Below are 19,054 nucleotides of genomic sequence, written 5' to 3'. Positions count from 1 at the left end.
AGGGGTAGGTCTTACCCACTCAACACGATCATACGCCTCTTTCCTTATGCTACAGCAAACACTGCACACTCCTGAAATTGGACATACTTAAATAGTTTGAAAGGGGCTATTATTTCACAGGCTGCGTGGGACGGAAGCGTGATTTTAGGCAGATAATGAATACCCTGAGGAAGAAAGCAGCAGGCTGTGCCTTTCTTACCAGACGGGGAAAGCCAGAGAACCACGTCCCATTACAGTGAATAAATAGTAGCGACTTGGTAGACTCTAATTAGGGTACAATACAACTAATTAGTATTTAAAAGAATTACTATTTAATATACTACTGTTTGAAAAGATAGCAACTAACACCGAATCTAGAATGGATCTATAGGACACCAGGTTTCTGTACCCTGGGAGTGATTTGGGTGCACAATCTGTGAAAAGTGTGGCAACAGACACACTGTTGACAACACCAATTTTCAGTGTGGTTAAAAGTAAAATGCCAAAAGACAGGGGGAAGATGGTTAATACGAATTGTGCAATCCATCAGAGTACCTTTACCATCTATCATTTTGCCGTCTACCTCTGATGAGCCCAGCTCACACTGGTGGGGCTCTGCTGTCATATTTCTGTGCCCACATCAGCTTAAATAAAATCACACCAAGCAGGAACACGCTTCTTGCTGCCGTCAAAATTAAAATGCCATCCTCTCGTGCTGAGAAAATTTAGCAGAGTGCCCCTTTGCTGGGGCATTGCCTGACAAACCCCTCCGTGTGTTACAGTCGGAGAAAAGGAAATTATGCCTTTGTTTCAGCTGGCTTGAAGTTTGTGAGGAAGAGTTGAGGACTCTGCACATCTTGTCTCAGCTCTAAGGGAAAGCTTTGCCGTGAGAAGCAGCACGGAGATAACGGGGCAGCACTTCCCAAAGATGAAGGCAACAGCTAAATTGGGAAGAAAGGCGAAGCGCCACGAGCAGCTCCTTGGCTTTCCCATCACCGTACCTAGCAGGGGCTGGAAGTGGTGAGCTGAAAGAAAAAAATAAAGAACAGAAACATTGTCTTTCCTCATGAATACCGATATAACAGAGAGCCAGCACTTCTTCGGTTTGCAACTCCTTCCCAAGCAGGCACACCTCCCTCCCCAAGCCGCCCAAGCCCTGTGACAGCCCCTTCCACACCACTACCCCAAGGACGACTCCTCCACCACCAAACCCACCACCGTGGCCACCTCCATGGCCACCACCACCACTCCTCCTCCTCCCCTCAGCCACCCGGGGGCGGGGGCTCGGCGCGGGCCCATAAAGGCGGTGGCCCGGCCCTGCCCAGCCCAGCCCGGCCGCCCCCCGCCATGTCCCCGCCGCCGTCCCCGTCCCCGCCGCCCGCCCTGCCCTGGCTGCTGGCCGCCTGCTGCCTCTGCGCCCTGCCGCGGGGCTCCGGTAGGTCGGCGACACCCCTTCCCCTGCCTTTATATTTATTAATTTGAAGGTAAAAGGGGTGCCTGCCAACTGTACGCGCTGTGTCCTTCCCCTCCCCGCAGGGTTTCCCCAGCCTTTCGCCCGCTACCGGGACGGCGCGGAGCTGCCCAAAAGTCAGGTAGGGCTCGTCTCCTCCTCCTGCTCCCTCTGGGAGCCGGGCAGGGGGTCCCAAGAGCCAGGCAGGCTCGTAGCCACCCAGTCCTGGCTCCTTAGGCTAAATGTGCCCCCCCCGGCTATGCACAACCTGCTGTTAATATCTGGTCTTTACCCCTCAAGCAACTGGCGCTGTGCTTCAGTCAGTGGATGGAGCTGTCCCACCAACCCCAGGTAAGCTGCCTTTGCCATTGGGTTTCCTCTCCTGCATGCTGTGGGACCCCCGAGAGCCCGGCGAGCTTGCTGGAGGATGTGCTGTCCTCCCCGCAGGGCTAGCTCGGTCCTAGGATCAGCAGGTGTGCTTGTCTTCCCATCGCAGTAGAGCACGAAGCGCTGTTGAGTGCTGTGGAGGATACCAGTGGGGTCCCAGATAGTGCAGGGGGGGTTCTGAGGTCCTCAGAGGTTTGGGGAGCAGAGGGAGGCTCCGCAGCTCATGTCTGCTGGCCCGGAGCTGGCGGAGCTGGCCCCCCCTTCTTAGGGTATCTATTTCACCCCCACCTTTTCTCTCTTGCTCCTTGGGAGTCCTGAGATAAAATCCATTAAAAGAGCTGTGGTAATTCACTTCAGCAGAGTTTCTCTCTGGCCCGTGATCACTTATCCTACAGGTGTACAACCAGATCTTTTTAGCGTCTTATGACAGAATTATCCCTGTTGGATGTAGTGGGCTCTGTGGTCAAACATACCGAACAGCTTCCCCTAAAATGCTTATAGATGAAAATGTGTACATTCAATATGCCAGAAAAAAAAACAGCCAATTCTTAGAACACTTGGCATAGGAAAGTGTATTTTAAATATGAAAGACTTATTTAAATCTCTTTATAGCAAGAGACTCTACTGACAACACAAGTAGTACTATGTGCATTCTGCTTGTGCAAAATGCTTGTTTTTCATCTCATAATAGCTTTAAGAAGTCTTACCCTGCTCTGAGTGGTTTGAGTGGAACTGCGTACAATTTAAATTGCACTGAGATCACAATTGAGCCTGTTCTGTGTAAAAACCCTGTATACAACATCCCTATCGGGAGATGTATTAAACTGCTGTTTGACTTTGCAGATCTCCAGTACTGTTTTGGATCTTTGTTATTCCATATTCAACAGCATGCATACAAATGAGGTAAGGTGTAATTGCTTCATTTACTTAAAAGCATCCCTTACTTACATATTTCTCCAAACAATAATATATAATCTAACACTGTCATGAATCAGGTGATGCGGGAGAGTAGCTATGAAATACATAAAAGAATATTTCTTTTCATTAGTGGCTTGCATGTAATTCTTAATTCCATTACCTTATAAATCAAACGGTTGTTTGTAGACTTCAGAAGCCAAAATGCAACTAGGGTTAGCATTTTAACCTGACCGTCACTTTTGAAATAATACAGGGTTAAATATGCTAAAAAAAAACACCCTACAACATTGGTTCAACATTGTTTTAAGATCATGCTGGACATGGAAACATTATGAGCTTCTTTACTGATTTTTTTTTGTTTTGTTTTTTCTTTTGCATGCCTGAATCAGATTCAAAAGCTTAAGCTGGAAGGTTGAGTTATTGAGTATAGCACTTCCTCATTGATGCAGTCATATTAGGACCTAGCTCAATGTCAGTTCTGCTTCATACTGCTTTCTTATTATCATTAGTTAATCAACAGTTCCTTTCCCGTAAAATTCATACTGCCTGTAGGTATGTTATGAAAGCTAATTCACTTGTGGAGCTTGAGTCCTATAGTTGTGATTTAATAAAAAAAGAGCCTTCGAGACAATAATAGAAAGTATTTTGACGTGTTTTTCACCTCTCTTTTTGCCAGTGTCTTTAGCTTATAATTCCATGCATGCTTTCTTAAAGCAGCTATAACAATGTGCAATACTGAAGTTTATTATATAAAGATTCTGGCATTTCAGTGTTAAATGTCCTCCGAATGAATTGAGTTCAATATTAGCTCCTGTGCTTCTACAGCTTAGCTAATGAGGGGACATCCAGAATCAGACAGTAACTTTGAGTGCAGCCCTATTTCTAGGGCTGATTTGGTTACTAAACTTGCCAAAAATTCACCCTCCGTTTTGAGTCCTTAAGACTGGGAGCTGGATCCCATACAGTATCCTTTCAAGAGGTACGACTAATACTTGTTGCATATCTGCAGTAGGATTATGTGTAGGTGAACTGAAGGTAAACGAGATATGGAAGAACTAAACAAAAATGCCAATTGTTACCTGGCTGTTCAAATCTCTTACGACATGAAGCTGTATTTTCTCAGCCCACAAGGACTCTGGAGAAGACACTGCAAACACGAGTCTATATGTGGTGCTGCAAATGAAACAGTTATGAAATCCTACTGATTTCACCTGGACCTGAACTTTCTTCACAATCCTGTATTTGTGTGGTTTTATATAAACTTTAATTCAGAGTTATAGATTAAGCAGAGAAGGCAGATAGTGTTTCAAGAGAAAGAATGATGCTTCAGCATCGTGACAGGCAAAGTCAGTGGCAATGTTGGCGTAATGGTACTTGAGCTGCATTTGGGGAACTTAAAATCTGTTGGGACAACTAACAGACTACTCAGTTTCTGTGTCGAATCTTCAGGTATATCTTGTAGATGGCACTTTCAAATGAATCAACAGAAACTAAATATCTAAACCCAACTACATCGGAAAAAATCTCCATTAACCCTTTCCTAAAATCAAGCCAATGTACTGTTTAAAAGCTCACTTGTTGCTGTATTTCTTTGATAGGATAAAACCATAAATTAGATGGGATATTTGAAAGTTAGTCTAAGTCATGAATTGTTGTCTCTTTGCTTGATAAACAGTAATCATCTCAGCACAAACAATCTTTGTACTCTCTGTCTTCGCATCCTTTAAAGCATCCCCACTGAGCATGTACTTTTCTACTTTGTTTCATACTGAGCTGGCATTAATGGGACTTGTTCTATAAATCATTGCCTCAGGGCTTGAACCAAGAACAGGTTAACAAGGAAATCCTCATCTCATACCCCGAATGCCAATTCCCTCCTTTCTTGTATATTTTTCTTTTTAAATTCCTACTCCCCAGTTTCCCATCTGCACACATTTCCTGTGATCTCCTCGTTTGTCTTCATATACTCACTCATTACATGTGCTTGTTTTTCAAGCCCACCCCGGACAGCTAACAGATTAGAGCAGTGAGAACTAAAAGCAAACTAAAAACACCTTCCCCCTCATCCACCTTCTTCTGTGTCCTTCCCACAAGTGCTGCAGGGGAATGGAGAATGGGGGCTGTGGTCATTCCCTAAAGCTTTATGTCTGCCCCTGCTCCATGTGGGGTCCCTCCCACGGGATGCCGTCCTTCCCAAACTGATCCTGCGGGAGCTGCCCACAGGCAGCAGCTCTTCAAGAACTGCTCCCACACGGCTCCGTACCACGGGGTCCATCCCCCAGGAGCAAACTGCTCCAGCACGGGTCCCCCACGGGTGGGCAGCAGCTCCCCCCAGCCCCCTGCTCCTGCGTGGGCTCCTCTCCACGGGCTGCAGCTCTGGCCCGGGGCCTGCTCCTGCAGGGGCTCTCCATGGGCCGCAGCCTCCTCCAGGCCACATCCACCTGCTCCACCGGGGGCTCCTCCACCCATGGGGGGGCTGCAGCGTGGAGATCTGCTCCATGGGGGACCCATGGGCTGCAGGGGGACAGCCTGCTCCACCAGGGGCCTCTCCACAGGCCGCAGGGGAACTGCTGCTGCCTGCCTGGAGCACCTCCTGCCCTCCTGCTGCACTCACCTTGGGGGCTGCAGGGCTGCTGCTCTCACATTTTCTCTTTCCCAGCTGCTGTTGCACATCAGGTTTTCCTTAAATTTGTTCTCCCAAAGGTCCAACCAGCATCACTCCCTGGCTTGGTTCTGGCCAGCAGCAGGTCCCTTTTGGAGCTGGCTGGAGCTGGCTCTGATCTGACATGGGGCAGCTGCTGGGCTCTGCTCACAGAGGCCATTCCTGCAGCCCTCCTGCTGCCAAGCCCTTGCCACAGAAACCCAATACGCTGTTGTAGCAGTGGCTGTGGCTCAGAGCTTCTGGTCAGCCAGAAGTGTGGAGCCAGGCAGCTGTGCTGCAGGCAGGAGGGCTCCCGGACCTCACAGGTGTACCAGAGTGCAGGTTCAGAGCTTCGTTAGACACTAGGCTTGGTCTGCTCCCGTGAAGTCATGGAGAAAGTTTCTATTCTTTGATGTCAGGATGAATAGAAAAGTGGTAAATTTCCTGAAGAATAAAAAGGGTGCAGGGGAAGGCTTAAGAACAGCAATGATGCCTGGGTAATTCAGAATCCAAAAGCCGGAGAGCAGCTCCACTTTAAGAAGGTAAGAAAGAGCTGTAAGTGCCATTCAAGCCTGAGGAATGGAGCTGCTGTGCTCACTGCACTTTGAGTTCTGTTTCGCCCCCCTGAGCTGGAAGCATGTTGAATGATGAGGTTGGTTAAAGTGAGATTTAAAATAAATCTTTAAAAAGATCCATTTGCTGCTGCTGTTCTTGTAGCTGTCTTCTCTGCTTGTACTGTTCTCTCTTCTCACACGGAGTGGAGAACCTGATCAGTGACAGAGGATTAATGTAACAAACCAAAGAAATGACAGCATCTTGATTAATTTACACTGTCAACTTGCAGGAATCACAGATTGCTACTGCAGAGTTTACAAAGAAGGTATGTAAATGTAATGACAAGCGAGTAGCAGTAGACAGCGGTGTATGGCCATTTCTGTGCTTCTTTTGCTGCTTTATACAAGTAATTTTTTTTAATGGTTGGGAAGAAAGCTGTGCAGACCCTGCTTCTGCAAAGAAATGCACCATGTATAAAGCTTTCTTTTCTACATTTTCTCAAGTCTGTGAATCTTTAATTATGGTAATTCAGTATATTTACACTAGACAGAATGGATAGTTGTTGACATTGCCCTTTGGGTATTAATTTTTAATGAGCATTCCAGATGAACGGGCACTGGAGACTATCAGCATCTCATTGTTTGCATGCTGCTGAAAAATGCCCTGAATTATTGATAATCTGATGGACAGACACCAAAACTTGTAAACAGATCTATGGAACTGAGCTTAAAGTGTTTTGTTAATGGTTTTGTATTTTATTTTACAGGATAGTCACGGGACTCTGGGACGTCCGTTTTTCCTTTTCAGGGTATCTGAATCTTTTGCTCTTAAAGATTTGCATAACAGATAATGTTATATATGGATATGAGCAACTGCTTACTTTTACAGATTTGTGCTGCACTTGTTTTGATGAGATACCAAATATGCTTTCCTTGAAAGCTGAAGAAGCCATTTGCTTAAAAAGCTCTGGTTCAGTTAAAAGACCACAAGATGATGAGATCTGGGGTAGTAATGGACTAAACCTTTTTTCTTGGAAGAGGTGACTGCAATTATTGTTTCGAGTCAAGTCATCCAAAGAGAGAAGTAGTATGTGGCTTGTTGTGTCGGAAATGGCCAAGGTGTCCTCATACTAAATTCTCCAGACAAAACATGTGCCTGAGCTGACTGTCCACATGGTCTGAAAGGTCTGGTTAGCAAGTAATGTCATCAGGGTGAAAAGCCAAAGCAACATTAAAGAGATCATAATTTCCCTCAATTTATTCACCCATTGGCCTGATGAACTATGGCATGGCCTAATGCAGAATATGCTGGTCTATGGTTATATGATTAATCTTGCATGATTAACACCAAACTAGTTAGTAGGAATATTGTCAACACATCAGAAAAGAAATCTGTTAAAAAGGAGATTCTGGCAGGTAACCAGAGTCCCAGTTCAGGCCAGCCAGGTACTTTCAGTCCTGGTATTTATATACTCTGTTGGTCATCAGGTTAGTACCTTCATGAAGTGGGACCAAGGTCCTTAATGAGAATAATTAAAGTCAGACTATTTAACTGTTTGGACAGACGCTGAATAAATACTTCTCAGGTTCAGAGGCAAAACCCAGCCTGCATGGCTCCCCCTGGTATTTGACATGTTGTCCCTTTAAAGGAAATCTTACTGCAGCCTTTTCACATGCTCTGGGAGGTGTATTTTGGTGTGCATATAAATCTGGCATCTAATACTAGTGTAAATACCATCTTATAAACCTATCTCATTATTGTATTTTTCAGCCTCGAAATGGAAGAACTATTGAAGGCAGTGGTGAGTAGGCTGTCCAAAGGTGACAAGAATTTATTCTGTTTCAATAACGATGATCCTTGTGGCAGAAGGAGTTACTGAGGAGTATTATAGTAAAAACCTAGATACCCATTGGGATATTTCACACAGTCTCTGAAAGCTATCAGGGTAGAAGTGCTTTCTTGCATGCTCAAGGAGTTACAGTGTATACTTTTGACAAACAGACTGTTTTTCTTTCTTCAAGGTTCCTTCAGGAGGAGCTTTCATCCCCTGTAAAAACTATAGAAGTGATACAAAAATGATAAAAGGTTGAGAAAAAATCCTTTTTTTTTTTTTTTTTTTTTCCCTAGAGGGTGTAAATTGTACTTTGAACATAAAAGCTAGCCAGGTCCTTTGCTGTGATAAATATGTTCACTGACCTCTGTTCCAAGAGACCTTCAGTCACTAATCCCACATGAGAACCCACGAATACAGATCTCTACATGCAGAGGGGAGTCATCCTCATCTCAGGATTAGGATCTCTTTTTGAGTACTCATTAACTAAAAAGAGGAGGGGTGGGGACGTAAAGAAGGAGGGCAGTGAAATCTAATATCATGTAGCTCTTCTTTATCCATCTGTGGAAGGGTCTTTTGAAGGTCTTTGTTAGCTTTAATGGGAAATGCACAAAACAGTCAATGTAAATGCATCTCCTTGTTAGTTTCTCTTCTTCTAATCTTTTATTCTGCAAAACAAAAGATAAATATTTTTTGTTTGCAGCATAAGAATTAGATCCAACTGTTGGCTGGAAGGGTTGTTTTTCTGGGGGGAACAAGGCAGGGGAATAGCAAAGAAATAATGTAAAGAAATACAGCAAAGGTATTATGTGCTTTATTTTCAAGATAAAATCACTTCAGAAAGAAAGGAGACAAAGACTGTGAGAGTATCACAGAGCAGCATTGCAGTGTGCTTGCTCTGGTCTTACCCAGAGCTCAGAGCCCTGAGTCATCTGGGCTGCAGGATCAACACTGCCTCCAGTGCTCTGAATGAAAGTCAGTGAAGTTAGGACATGGTGGAGAGAGAAGGACTATATCCAGAGGGAGGGCTCATGTTTGAATGCAAGTAACAGAGGCACTTACCCAGTATTTAAAACTTACATCTATTTTAATCTTCTGGTGCTAGGATTTGAGGATTTGAAGACCAGACATACATAAGTAAATGCTAAACCATATTCAGATCAACTTTTCAACATAAAATGTGATTTTGTGTTAACTTTTTTTTTTCAGAATACCACGGAATATGAAGTTTGTGGGTCGATTTACTAGCTCAGTAACTTGGTTTGTACAAAGAAAAGAGACTTGCCGTTGCCCTGTTCGTCTATTATGTGACTCAGTTGTCTGGAATTTAGTGCTCCATGTAATAAATTTGCAATCAGTAATTCTTCTTGTTGTCCTTTTTTATTGTAACAGGTACTAAACCTCGTCGGTCTGTATTGTAGCATTGTCTCGTTCTAACTGTGTTCAGAGGAGATCAATCATCTGAATATAGATAATTTTCAAATACTTTCAACAATGCGTTTTATATTTATTGCATATTCTTTAATAGGGTCCTGAGTGATGAGCTGCCCTTTTGACAAGAAAATATATTTTCCTATAATTTCAGAATATACACCCTAAACAACACATTAAAATCACTGTGGATATTTTCATGAAGTATTTATTACTTTGAATAATTAAGGGCTTGAGTGTGATAAATGATGAACCCAAAGCACACTGAAGGAAGTGAAACACATACTGCTATTCAGACAGGCACTATTCAATCAGACGATACTCTTTTTTTTTTTTTTTCCCAGCTTGCCTTACTGGCTATCATAAAGCACAAACGAGTCACTTATGAGAGATACTCTAAACATCCACCCTTTTTACTGAAATGGGGCATTAAAATCTGTGGTGCAGCCAACTGTTTGCACTGTAAGGAGTGGGATGATTTCTTTTGGAAGTCGGAGTTATTTAGGGGCAGAAAGCTTAAAGCACTGAAATTATTACTTCCTTCAGAGAAGAGTATAATAAATGACAAGGTGGAGGTTACAAGGCTTACCTTGTGAAAATACACCAGGTTGGGATTTCCCAGTAGAAACTGTCCCACAGCAGTGGTCTCCTCAAGTCCTCCCTCATCTTCCCTTCCCCTCCTGGGGAACTCAGCCCTAGTACCATGGCATGAAACCATCTCTGTTATGCTGGCACAGGTGTCTGTGAACGGGGTTTGCCAGCTCCACGGTCTTCAAAAACATACCCTGAGAAACGAGTGGGGGTTTTGTGTGTGTGTTTTTGTTTTGTTTGTCTTGTGCGTTATTTTTAACTGGCTAAGGTTCCAATTTGGGCTGTATTAGCAGAATTTTGCCCAGTAGAGAGAAGGAAGTGATGAGTTATTTGGCCGTTGTTGGACCTTATCTAGGTTAATGTGTCCAGCTGTTGGCCCCTAATCCAGGAAAGACGTAGACAAACTGGAAGGAGCACATGTAGATCCCCCCAAAACTACTGGGGCTGGAGCACTTGGCCCACGAGGAGATGCAGGACCAGGTCAGCCTGGAGGAGGGATGGCTTCAGGCCACCTGATGGCCTCCCAGGACCTGAGAGGTGACATCAAGGAGACAGAGCCAGGCGACTCATGGTGCAGGCTGGGAGCACAAGTGGCAACAGGCATTATTAGGAGAAAAAAGGGAGGTTGAAGCTGGCCATAAGGAGAACCTTTTCCCCAGGAGGACAGCCAAACAGTGCAACAGGTTGCCCAGAGATGCACTGTCCAGCCTTAGAGGTCTGTAAGACTGGAGAAGACAAAACCCAAGGAAGCACAGGCCATAAATAGACGTGGGCAATGGGGGAGCAGGTCTGCTCCTTGAACCAGGACCTAAGCACAAACCTGGCTTGGTTTTATCCCAAAACTGTGCCTGCACACCACAAGCCAAGCACTGGGCTGCTGAGAATGTGCAAAACTAAGAGGCAGGAGCCGCTCAGCATCCTGTCGGACAGGGAGCACCACGAGGGGAGACAAGCCAGGACCCCCACAGCCTCTAATGGGGTGGCACCTGGCTGAAGGACTCTGTAGGTCCCATACCTCCACCTGGGCAGAGGGTGCTGGCGAGGGGCTGTGGGGTGTCCCAAGGGAGGCTGCTAAGGGCATCCATGGCCTGTTTGTGCTCTCGCCATCAGCAGTGCCTTCCTCCACCCACAGCAGGTTTCGAGAACAACGCCTAGTGGGGCCTTGAAGCTGGCTAAATAAAGGTGATAAACACGTGGTAATCTGCAGGTAATTAGCTGGGATTCCTCAGCTGTGTTTCTGTAGTATCTGTGGCTCCCCTGTGACACGCACAGGAGAGCTCTTGTTCGCCACGCAGCGGGAACCTTTGCTCCCCGGAGCAATGCAGATGGCAGCTGTGGAAGAGGAGAGATTCATAGCGTTGACGTGTAGAGGTCATCCTTGGCCCAAAACTCTTCCATCCCACTGCAAAACCCGCAGCAGAAAGCTGAGGAGGCCAGATGGGTGGCAACAACAATCAGAAGGACAGAAAACTTTCAGCGAGAGAAAGGAACAACAGCTCAGTTCCCCGTGTCAGCAAGAGAAGGCACAAATAAAAGGGGACGTGACAGGACACACAAAGTAATGAGCATGTTTAGAAGAGTAAATCCAATGCTTATCCATCCTCCTGTAATGAAAAGGAGCAACGGGGGAGATTCAATTACTCTGAGAGGCAATACATTTAAGCCACAAAGGGGATTTTTTTTTTCTGACACTTAATCAACTCCTGAAACTAGTTGCTGTAGCTTAGAGCATGCCACTCGAGACAGCTCTGCTGGCTCTCAGCAAGGCAGGCACAACTTCACACCGCCTAATTTACCTTGAAAATCACTCCAGGCTGGCCCAGGACCTCCTGTGTTAAAAGCCTGGGCTGCCGGGGCTCGGCTCAGCGGCTCCCGCAGCCCAGCACCGCTCAGCAGAGCGCACAGCGAGGAACCTGCAAATGGGCTTGCTGGGGGGGGTGAGTGCTGCGTGCCCTCTCCACGGGCTGCTTGCTAAAGAGCCAGAGCACGAAGCACGGGAGGAAAACCCTCCTGGCACTTTGCTTCGCTCTCTCAGGTCCCTTCATGCTCCGTTGCCTTGGACAGCCTCGCTCCCTGCCAGTCACCCGGGCTCCATTTCTGCACCGTAGGTGGAAGGTGAAATGCACTCCCCGGGCTTCTCCCTCAGTCCTAGGTCAGGCAGGACTCACACGTCTCGATTCCTGCTTCTAGCAAAGGGGCTAGCCCTTTAGCATTGCACAAACACTTTGCTGAATCCAGGATGCAAACGAGTTGCGGCAGAATTAACGCGACAAATTGCATTTATTTGTTCCTGAAGCTTCTTTGCCAGAATGCAATGCGCGGGGTTTTGCAGGGCTGATAGCACTCGCTCGCAACCTGGCTCCCACCAGGCGGGCACACTTACTAAATCTCCGGGCAATGGCAAGCCGGGAGGGACTGCAAGTGCTGGAGGACAGAGTCAGCATTCAGGAAGGTCTTGGTAAAGATACATCTGGGGAAAGAAATGTATGTATGGCTCATTGAGGATGAGAGTAAGGTATCACACGTGCAGAGGAATAATCAGTCACAGCATTGCAGAAACAGGGCTGGGTGACTGCAAGCAGTCAAGTATCAGTGTTTGGGGGAGCTCAAAAATATGATGTGGAGTGAATGAGAAGCTGTAAGGAGAGACATGGGAGATTTTGCACTGCTTGTTGCAGGGAAGACTTACAGAGTAGCACTGAAGGAGAAGGAGGGAAAGGCAGCAGAGGAGAGCCCAGCAGAGAGGAAAGATGGGTTAAGGGAAGATAGCACCCTGAACAAAGAGGGGTTGGTTGCAAGAAGGAAGGTTTGAAGCAAGGAATGATAAAATGCTTCATTTTAAGCTTACTGCTCCTGGCACTAACAACCATGCCCGTGAATACAGCCAGGAGCAGTAAGCTTAAAGTGAGGAAGGAATCTCATTATATCTGACAATCAGGAGAACGAAGCCCTGACAGATGGTCAGAGTTACCTTTTCTTGGTCATACAAATTCTCCTGGTGGACTGAAACCTCACTTGGACTGTTCTTTACAAAAGTCCTGGCTCTGAAATAACTGTGAGCAGCACTTTCTCTCCTCTGTGTTATGTCACGGTGCAATGTTTATTGCTAATTATGTTTCATTTAATGAATTTTAGTACCATTCTTTACTTGAATATCCAGCACACCTCAGAGAGAAGTTGCTCTGACTGCTTCTGCAGTGGAAGATTCAATCTCGGAGAGCTCAGCACTTAGACTTTACATGGGTGAAAGCTCATCTTGTTCGCCACTCAGCGGAAACTTTTGCCAATGCAAATGCCACCTGTGGAAGAGGAGAGATTCGTAGCATTGAGGTGTAGTGGTCTGTTCATCTTGTGTTAGTAAAAACTGTGACAAATGCCACCTTACTCCCAGAGCTGTGTGTACCCAGAGCTATGGGGCAGCCTCTTTGCTTCTGGGATGCATGTGTAGCACAAAAGAAGACATCCCAGTGTGGAAAAAGAAGCATATGGATTACAGAAAAAAAAATAAAATAACATGGAAATGCCCATTTGGAATCTGCAAACTCAGACTGCACACGAACCAGAGTCCTTTGAAAACAAGTGGGGGGATTCAGACGAATGGCAATGCAGACAAACCAAAGGACGGTGAGATAACTGCCAGATATGCACAACAAGAAATATTATCTAGGAGCTAAACACACATCAGCTGACTGCTCGGCTCCTCTTCACAGTCCCCAGCAGGTAAGGAGACAGAAGTAGCTGCAGAAACTGCTAATCTACCTGCTGTAGACTTCAAACCATTTAACACAGCCAATCTCACAGAGGATGTGCAGCCTCTCGACATGCTGGCCAAAAGCTCCCTGCACCCTGCTGCAGTTTTACTGGTGTATGCGAGGCCACGGAATAACCCCCTGCTACAAGACGGATATGCTTATTGCTCTAAAGACAGCACCAAAATGTTTATTTGCTTGCTGGGCTATTAGAAGCGGGCAGTGACTGCAGGATCTCTACTGGCAGCTGGGATGGATGCTTGTGTGGAGGTTGCTGTGAAGGCTTCTCCTACCTGCCTGCTCCAGACAACTCACACATCGCTTTTGCCACCCCTCTACTTTACCAGACAGAGAAAAAGCCTGTGTTTGACAGGGCTGGATGGCCATAAACTGTCTTAATCCAGACATTTGTCACCCTGATAGGTTTCTCCACCAAACAACTAGAAGCAGCTGCCAAGTCTCCTTCTCTGGTCCTACTCTGCATCTACTTTTTCTACGGTGAAGGAACAAAAATGTAACTGGTCTCATAGCTGGCTATGATTCACCACCCAAAAACTTGACATTTCTCTAGGGGGAAGAGCCTCACACACCAAATACCGTCTATTATCCTTCAGCCTGCTGAGAGATCAACAGAGAAAGTCTGCAGGTGAATATACAGCAGAGCTGAAAGAAAAAAAAATGTTTTGAATATCTTTGCTGCAAAGGTTTTGAATGAAGCTCAGGGGTTTCTGCACAGCAGTTCAGATAGATCCTGCTGAATTCCTGCCTGGGGTGAGGAGCACACATATTTCTGGAGTACAGCCATCTAAACGTAAAGCAGCGAAAGACCAGCATATGAACTAGAATTTCCAACAGAAAAGGCAAAATACGGTACACAGATGAACTGACACCAGTGCAAAGGATCAGCATCAACCCATCAGGAAAGGAACAAAATCTGGGAGGGTAATTCAGTGCAGGACCGAGCTCCTGCTTCCTCTGACAACCCTGGGGTGCAGGATTTGCCACAGCTGCATGGGCATTGTGGGGTCTCCACGGGCTGCACCACAGATCTGCTATATAAATACCCCAAATATCCTTTGTTTATAACATGGTAGTCTTATGCCAAGTTTTCTCCTCCAGCTCCATAGCTGTGTATATTTTGTGTATAACCACTGGGATACCTGAAAATTATTATTTCATGACAGCCGGTACCCTGCAGCAGGGCGTGCAGCTGACTTCCCTAAGGGGACAGGATGCTTAGCGCTGCAATATTGGGGCTGGGCACCAGAGGGCAACGCTGCTAGCAAGCCTGGGATGCTCACACCGGAGGCACGCCAGGACCCTCCCCGCTGTCTGCGAGGCATCACTGCCGTGCTGCGGCCGCTGGTGCGATGTGCTCGTTTCGATACTGACTCGGGTGACAAATGAGTTAAGCCTTCGTGTACCCCTTGTACTCACCTGGACGAAGCGATCGGAGGCCATAACTTGTGATTTATTTATTTCTTTATTTTCTCCTTTACAAAGGAAGCAGCGACAAAAGGTGGCAAACTTACAAGCACACAAATCTCAGCACAGGGTGATCTGCAGGCACTCTGCAAAACTGATGCATCCATCAGCAAGATCAATCCCCTAGACGGGTAGCAGAAGAGCTTATTTATTTATTTATATATATATATATATTTTTTCCAGGCATCATTTCATTTCCATGCTTCCATCTGCCCACAGCTTCATTGAATTGTGGAGTACCATGTAGACACATTTTCTAATGGTTGTTATTGAAAACATCCATTTTCCTTGACAGATAATTGCACCATAGCACAATCGAGTTAAGAAAGTAACGCTACATCAAGATAAACGTGTTTTGCAGCACTGGTAACAAGAGAGCTGCCAGAGGAGCTGCATTTTGAAATTTTTCATTGCTTTGCTTTACAACTTAGTCATGTACCAGCCTTGGCTACAGGTGACTGGGCATAAGCTGAAATGTGTAGCATGGGATATGAGGGAACTAGCCAAGTGTGAAATTACTGTGCAATTAATGTCTTGTTTCAGAAAAGTAAATGAGCAGCTCTGTGATCAGCAGACCTAGCAAAGTTATTTCTATTAGATATGCAACTCAAGGAGGATTTCCTATATTGTATTTAATGAAAGATAGTTTTTATTATCATTTCATTAGCATAATTTCATGCTGTGGCCCTTATTTCAGCCAGGGCATTCATAGGATCTCTTCCTTTCGCAGAGCTAAGTCCATGCAATTGATAGGGATCAGCTTGTGGTTTCAGCTCTCCATCATATCTGCCTACAGCTGTGGATTCAGAAGTTAATAGGAGAGGACAGATGGATAGGCAAGCAAATGGTATGCTGCCATAAATGTTGTGTTCTTAGGAGTAAGGCCAAAAACTGAAGGCAGTAAGGCAGCTCAGTAGGTAGGGCATAAAACAGTAAATTGGATGTCTGAGTTCTAGTACCGGCACTCTACATCTCAGTGCTTCACTTAAGTGCATGATTTCCATACCTCTCAAGTGCTTTGCTGAACAGGGCTTTACCCCTGTCTATGAGTTATGCATGCTACTGAAATGGCACCTGCACCTTTCTACCTCAGCTTCCCCATTGCTGAAACGTGGGTATGGTTATTTGTCAGCTTCAAAGTTTTGTTATGACACCCAGTTCATCTCTGTTCAGAAACAAGAACACCTATTAATCAACCTGGTTAAAACCCAGACCATCCAAGGAAGACAAATATTGATGGTCTAGATGCTTGTCTGAATTTGCTCCCAATCATTATGTCTAGGATAAATAATGACATTAATTATCATAATAAACTAGTAATATTTATTCATTAAGTTTATCTTATAATCAAATGAGAGAATTTATGTTTACTTTTAAATCCATCCTTAAATAATAGCTGTTATCTTATTACCTCTATGCACCATCATTTATCAGTGTGATTAGCTCTACCCCAGTAAATGCCTAAGTACTCTTCAGCACATGTTTTGCAAAACCAGGTGCCAAACCCAGTTCTGCATTCATCCTGCTTAGACTGGTTACACTCCTAATGAAAAAACTTTTGTTGTTCTATCCGCAAGTTCCTGAATAGCTATCATTTCTCTGCTGATGCGTTATAAGGCAGCAACCAAGTGTCATATTTATTTCCCTTCCTGCAGCAGACATTTGATCTGTTGGTGGCCCCTGCCAGGGCTGGTGCTAAACTTAATGAGCTACATTCACTTTTAACAAGCTGTGTGGAAGGGAGAATATGTCTGGAAAATATCAGTGGTCCTGTAGAGTAGGTAATGGAACACGCAGGTATAAATGCACAGCCATAATGGCCAGAAAGTACACCCTGACATTCATCTTGCTTGATAACTTTTATAACATAAAGCAAAGAACATCACTCAGTAATTCCTGCCACGAAGGGAATTATTCTTTGTTTTGCTTTATTCTTTCATGAAACGCTACTTCACACAATAAATTTCACGTTCACTTCCTGCTGTTGTTTGTGCTGCTCTTTCCTTCACTGTCTACATTTCTCTATTTTTACAGGATTTTCATTTCTGGTCTCCTGTTTCATAGTTTTTCACCACTTTGGCAACATTTCTCCCAACAACAGCTTCTACATTGGCCATCCTCATCCATGTGCCCTGGCACAGACAAAGGAGGCTACGGCTGTGCTCTGAGGAGGAACATGGTCTGAAGTACATACCAGAGCAAGTTTCCTCTGAGAGGAACTGTAGGTTGGTAATGTAGTGAAAGCAAGATAAAACCTCCTGGATATGGACGAATCATTTTACTGTTTCAAAAATTAAAAAAATGACAAATAAAAATATTTATATATGGAGAGATCTGTTGTGAAAAGAGATGGATTACAGAGGGTAGAAGGGGCGGAATAGAGAACCCTCAGTTGTGATCGGTTTTTAACTAATGCATCCTAATTTCTGCCATGGACCAGTACTGAATTTGTAATCTACACTAAATAAAAAGGCAGGGTTTCATCAGTTTCTGTGTCTTTTGCTGTGATCTCAGTGGAAGGAAGACTGGGCCTTTCCAATGAGACTGCTTTTCACAGAGAGACACTTTAAAGGCAGGGACAGTCCCAGTGCATGTATCTGTGAAGTTTCTCAGAAGAATGCTTCAATGGTAAGTATTAAGTGATGGTGAAGTGCTCAGGTGCTTACAAAGATATTAAGATATTATTCTACCTGGATTTATTCTTGCTCTCCTTGTCTTCTCATAGAAGAAATCCACTTTTATCCACCAGGGAAAGCAGAGTGCAGGGCACAATGGCAGTGCTGAGCCAGAGGTAGGCCATGATCCACACTGCAAGGCAGCTTTACACCAGAATACATCCATCAGTCCAAACAGATGGACACCTGACTCCTAGTGGTTTAGCAGAAGAATCAGGCCTCTGCAAGGCCACGTAGGGAAGAAGCTCCTCAACTGGTAAACACGAAGCCCACAGAGGAAAGGTTCCTGGGTCTATTACTGGTGTCCCAATAAGCAGCGTACATCCTAGACCACCCTGGAAAAGCCAGGCCTCAGCTAAGTCATCTGATGTGTTATGACCCTGATAGGAGAGATCAAAAATGGGGAACTAAATTTGAGCTGAGAAGGGATGTTAAAACCTGGGAAGGGAGAAGGACTGAGATGTATGACAGATGCTTAATTGTTCCTCAACAGATGCATGGGCTATGTGCGTGCTGCCTTACAGAACTGAGCGCATTCCTTGGTGGATTCAGCTAGCAAAGTATGATTTAAGCCTCATCAAGCAACTGCATGTCTGAATGAATGGAGAAGCTCATAAAAACGAAAATGTTTCCTAGCTCAAGCAGTGATCTTCACCATCTTCTAAGCACGTCTGAAAGACTCAGAGATATCTGAGTTGCAAAAGAAAAAGTTGGCCAAGTGTTGTAATGGCTTGGCACAGCCTCTCACTGTTTGCTGCTTTGTGTCATTAATTCAGCTTAACCGGTACCCTGGATTCAGCGCTTGCTGCAAGGAAAAAGAGCCAAGATTCTCCTCTGACCTAGATGAAGGACAGCTATTTTCAGGTTACTGACTTGCACTTCTCTTGCGTTCTGCATTATGCAAGGTAGGCCTACACGGTATGACCTAGAAGCATACTGATATCACATCTGGACTGAACTATGTGAAGAAAAAAAACCAAACACCAAGAAGTGTCAGCCATTGAGTAATGTAATCAGGCTTTTTTTTTTTTTTTTTTTTTTGCTGCTGTGTTGGCTCTGCATGGTATCTTCAGTTACTGCAGGTCCTTGGTGGCTGGACAGAACCCTAGGTCCAACATCAGGAGCAAAGGAAGGCTCTATGTATGCCTTCCTTGGCCTGGAGCTCTGTGTTTGAACTCTAATACAGGACACAGGGAAGGTTCTTTCTGTCCCTCTCACTTTCACAAATACATTTAAACTCTAATGCAGCTTGGTGACTAAGTCCCCTGCTCCTTGCTATCAAGGGAGATGACAGCACAGATAGCGTGGGGTCAGCTTGCACATTTTACTGGTTCATTGGTCGCATACATCTAAGAGAATGAC

The 19,054-nt window shown here is 45.1% G+C and overlaps 1 protein-coding gene across 2 annotated transcripts; it reads left to right on the top strand.

The window, feature by feature from the left end:
* The first annotated feature begins 1,281 nt into the window (after positions 1-1,281).
* Positions 1,282-9,122, top strand: NMS (neuromedin S). Of its 2 annotated transcripts, XM_068680568.1 has the most exons (8): positions 1,282-1,414; positions 1,516-1,571; positions 1,730-1,780; positions 2,660-2,719; positions 6,220-6,255; positions 6,697-6,738; positions 7,701-7,731; positions 8,971-9,122. In XM_068680568.1, exons 1-8 carry the CDS (start codon positions 1,327-1,329, stop codon positions 8,985-8,987), a joined length of 381 nt encoding a protein of 126 aa, XP_068536669.1. In that variant the 5' UTR covers positions 1,282-1,326; the 3' UTR covers positions 8,988-9,122. The 2 variants fall into 2 exon arrangements, with proteins under 2 accessions (XP_068536669.1, XP_068536679.1); XM_068680578.1 differs by lacking the exon at positions 6,220-6,255.
* The last annotated feature ends 9,932 nt before the right edge of the window (positions 9,123-19,054 follow it).

The sequence above is a fragment of the Anas acuta genome, chromosome 1, assembly GCF_963932015.1.
Source record: "Anas acuta chromosome 1, bAnaAcu1.1, whole genome shotgun sequence".
In the NCBI taxonomy this organism is placed as follows: Eukaryota; Metazoa; Chordata; class Aves; order Anseriformes; family Anatidae; genus Anas; species Anas acuta.
Note: the sequence above shows the minus strand (reverse complement) of the source record. Positions and strands in the feature narration are given on the sequence as shown.